General features: G+C 42.7%; 1 protein-coding gene across 1 annotated transcript; it reads right to left on the reverse strand.

Moving 5' to 3' along the window:
* Positions 1 to 773: 773 nt before the first annotated feature.
* On the reverse strand, positions 774 to 1,182 carry TOMM7 (translocase of outer mitochondrial membrane 7). The gene has a single exon (XM_044992852.1). The coding sequence runs from the start codon at positions 1,169 to 1,171 to the stop codon at positions 1,004 to 1,006; it is 168 nt and encodes a 55-aa protein (XP_044848787.1). The 5' UTR covers positions 1,172 to 1,182; the 3' UTR covers positions 774 to 1,003.
* Positions 1,183 to 2,376: the final 1,194 nt, after the last annotated feature.

Genomic DNA, 2,376 nt, shown 5'->3' on the forward strand with positions numbered 1-2,376 from the left:
AGCACAGATGTAAGCCACAATGCAGTCAGTCCTGCCTTCTGTGGTAGAGCACTTCGACTACAATGCTTTGGTACAAGAGGAAATGAACAGCACTTTTGTATTAGGCGACACCATGTCATTTATTTTACACCCCTTTCTATTTCAATTTAAGTGTGTTGGAAATAGAAGAAAATGTTACTGTGTTATGGAGGCCAATTTTTCCTGTTACATCATGTTTCATCCTGCTTTGTTATTTATCCGCACAAAGAAAGGCTGTATTAATCCTAGTCAACATTCTGATCAAATCCACAGACGCAAATTGCAAACTTACAAATAATGGCAATAAAGATGATACATGTTCAGGGTTCAGACACAACACTAATTAACAACAAGCTTAAAAACATCGCTTTTAGAAAATGCTCCTAATTGATTCTGTTTCTGCACCAGAATAAAATTTTAGTTCAAATTGCTCAAGCATTCTTGTTTTACAGAGGCAAGAGCTAATCTCTCATGCATTGACTCCACTGTAGGTACATTCAAAGATATTTGTCCAAAAGCCAATGTTACAGAAAAAGAAACCGAACTATGAGATGCCAAGGCTTTGCACAACAATCATCTAGAGGATAGTACACTCAGGCCATGTAGTTCATGTTCTTCACTGAGCTGCTAGGAAGCCAGTTCAGTATTCAGGCATAAGTGGAGGGAGAACCAAGACAGTACAATATTCAGACTTTACTTCTTCCTCCACATATCCTAGTCCCATAAGCACTTCCTGTAAGTAGAGTTCTCCAAGGTTTTTTTTTTTTTTTTTGGATTCAAACTGTATTTATTTAATTTCACTGTAAACCAAATAAATTAGGTCAATATAAATTCCATTTTGTTGTATGTACATCTATGCCATCAGGAAGCTGTTCAGGCCAGCTAGTGTAATGTGATAAAATGTACTCCTTCCTTAGCCTTGTGAAGGTTCACATCTTCATTTTCTCTGTCCATCAAATGGTTCCTGTACAGTATGGCCAATCTTTCATCCCCAAAGTAGACTCAAAATAGTTGGCTCAGGCATTCCAGGATCTGCACCTCTCTTAAAACCTAGATAGAGCACGACGGGGATGAAGCCCCAGCGGATGGCGAACTGGCCGCCCTTGAAGAGCTGCTGCAGCCGCTGCTTGGCCTCTTTGCTCAGCTTCGGCATCCCGGCAGCGCGAGAGCTATCATATTATAACGCCCTCTATTGGTAAGCTATCTATTGTAAAAAAGCCCAGTTAGATACTCCACATCTACCACTAGCAGGATAAGTCCTTTAAAGCTTTTAAAAATCTGGGCTGTAGGAACCTAAGTCCAATTAAATTCCTAAGTCACTTTGGTGCTTTGGAAAATGTTACCCCTTGTTTTGCTATGATTTTGCAAAATTTAAATCAAAATTCCATTCATCTGTGGTCCAAAGTCTTCTCTGATTTGCCCCATGTAAATCATAGAATCATAGAATATTATGGTTGGAAGAGACCTCAGGAGGTCATCCAGTCCAATCCCCTGCTCAAAGCAGGACCAACAACAACTAAATCATCCCAGCCAGGGCTTTGTCAAGCCAGGCCTTAAAAACCTCTAAGGATGGAGATTCCACCACCTCCCTAGGTAACCCATTCCAGTGCTTCACCACCCTCCTAGTGAAATAGTGTTTCCTAATATCCAACCTAGACCTCCTCAACTGCAACTTCAGACTTGAGAACAAGGGCTTCTTGTTCTGTCATCTGCCAACACTGAGAACAGCTGAGCTCCATCCTCTCTGGAACCCCCCTTCAGATAATTGAAGGCTGCTATCAAATCCCCCCTCACTCTTCTCTTCTGCAGACTAAATAACCCCAGTTCCCCCAGCCTCTCCTCATAAGTCATGTGCTCTAGCCCCCTAATCTTTTTTGTTGCCCTCCGCTGGACTATCACCAATTTGTTCACATCCTTCTTGTAGTGGGGGGACCAAAACTGGATGCACTACTCCAGGTGTGCCTCACCAGTGCCAAATAGAGGGGAATAATCACTTCCCTCGACCTGCTGGCAATGCTCCTACTAATACAGCCCAATATGCTGTTCACCTTCTTGCCAACAAGAGCACACTGCTGATTTATATCCAGCTTGTCATCCACTGTAATCCCCAGGTCCCTTTCTGCAGAACTGCTGCTTAGCCAGTCAGTCCCCAGCCTGTAGCAGTAATGGGATTCTTCCTTCCTAAGAGCAGAACTCTGCACTTTTCCTTGTTGAATCTCATCAGATTTCTTTTGGCCCAATCCTCCAATTTGTCTAGGTCACTCTGGACCTTATCCCTACCCTCCATCATATCTCTCTCTCCCCACATCTAGTGTCGAGATCATTAATAAAGATGTTGAACAAAACCAGCCCCAGGAC

This window comes from Mauremys mutica, chromosome 1, assembly GCF_020497125.1.
Source record: "Mauremys mutica isolate MM-2020 ecotype Southern chromosome 1, ASM2049712v1, whole genome shotgun sequence".
NCBI classification, from domain to species: domain Eukaryota; kingdom Metazoa; phylum Chordata; order Testudines; family Geoemydidae; genus Mauremys; species Mauremys mutica.

Excerpts from the sequence above, each read along its gene's own strand:
- TOMM7 (XM_044992852.1), bottom strand. The coding sequence starts at position 1,171 with ATGCCGAAGCTGAGCAAAGAGGCCAAGCAGCGGCTGCAGCAGCTCTTC.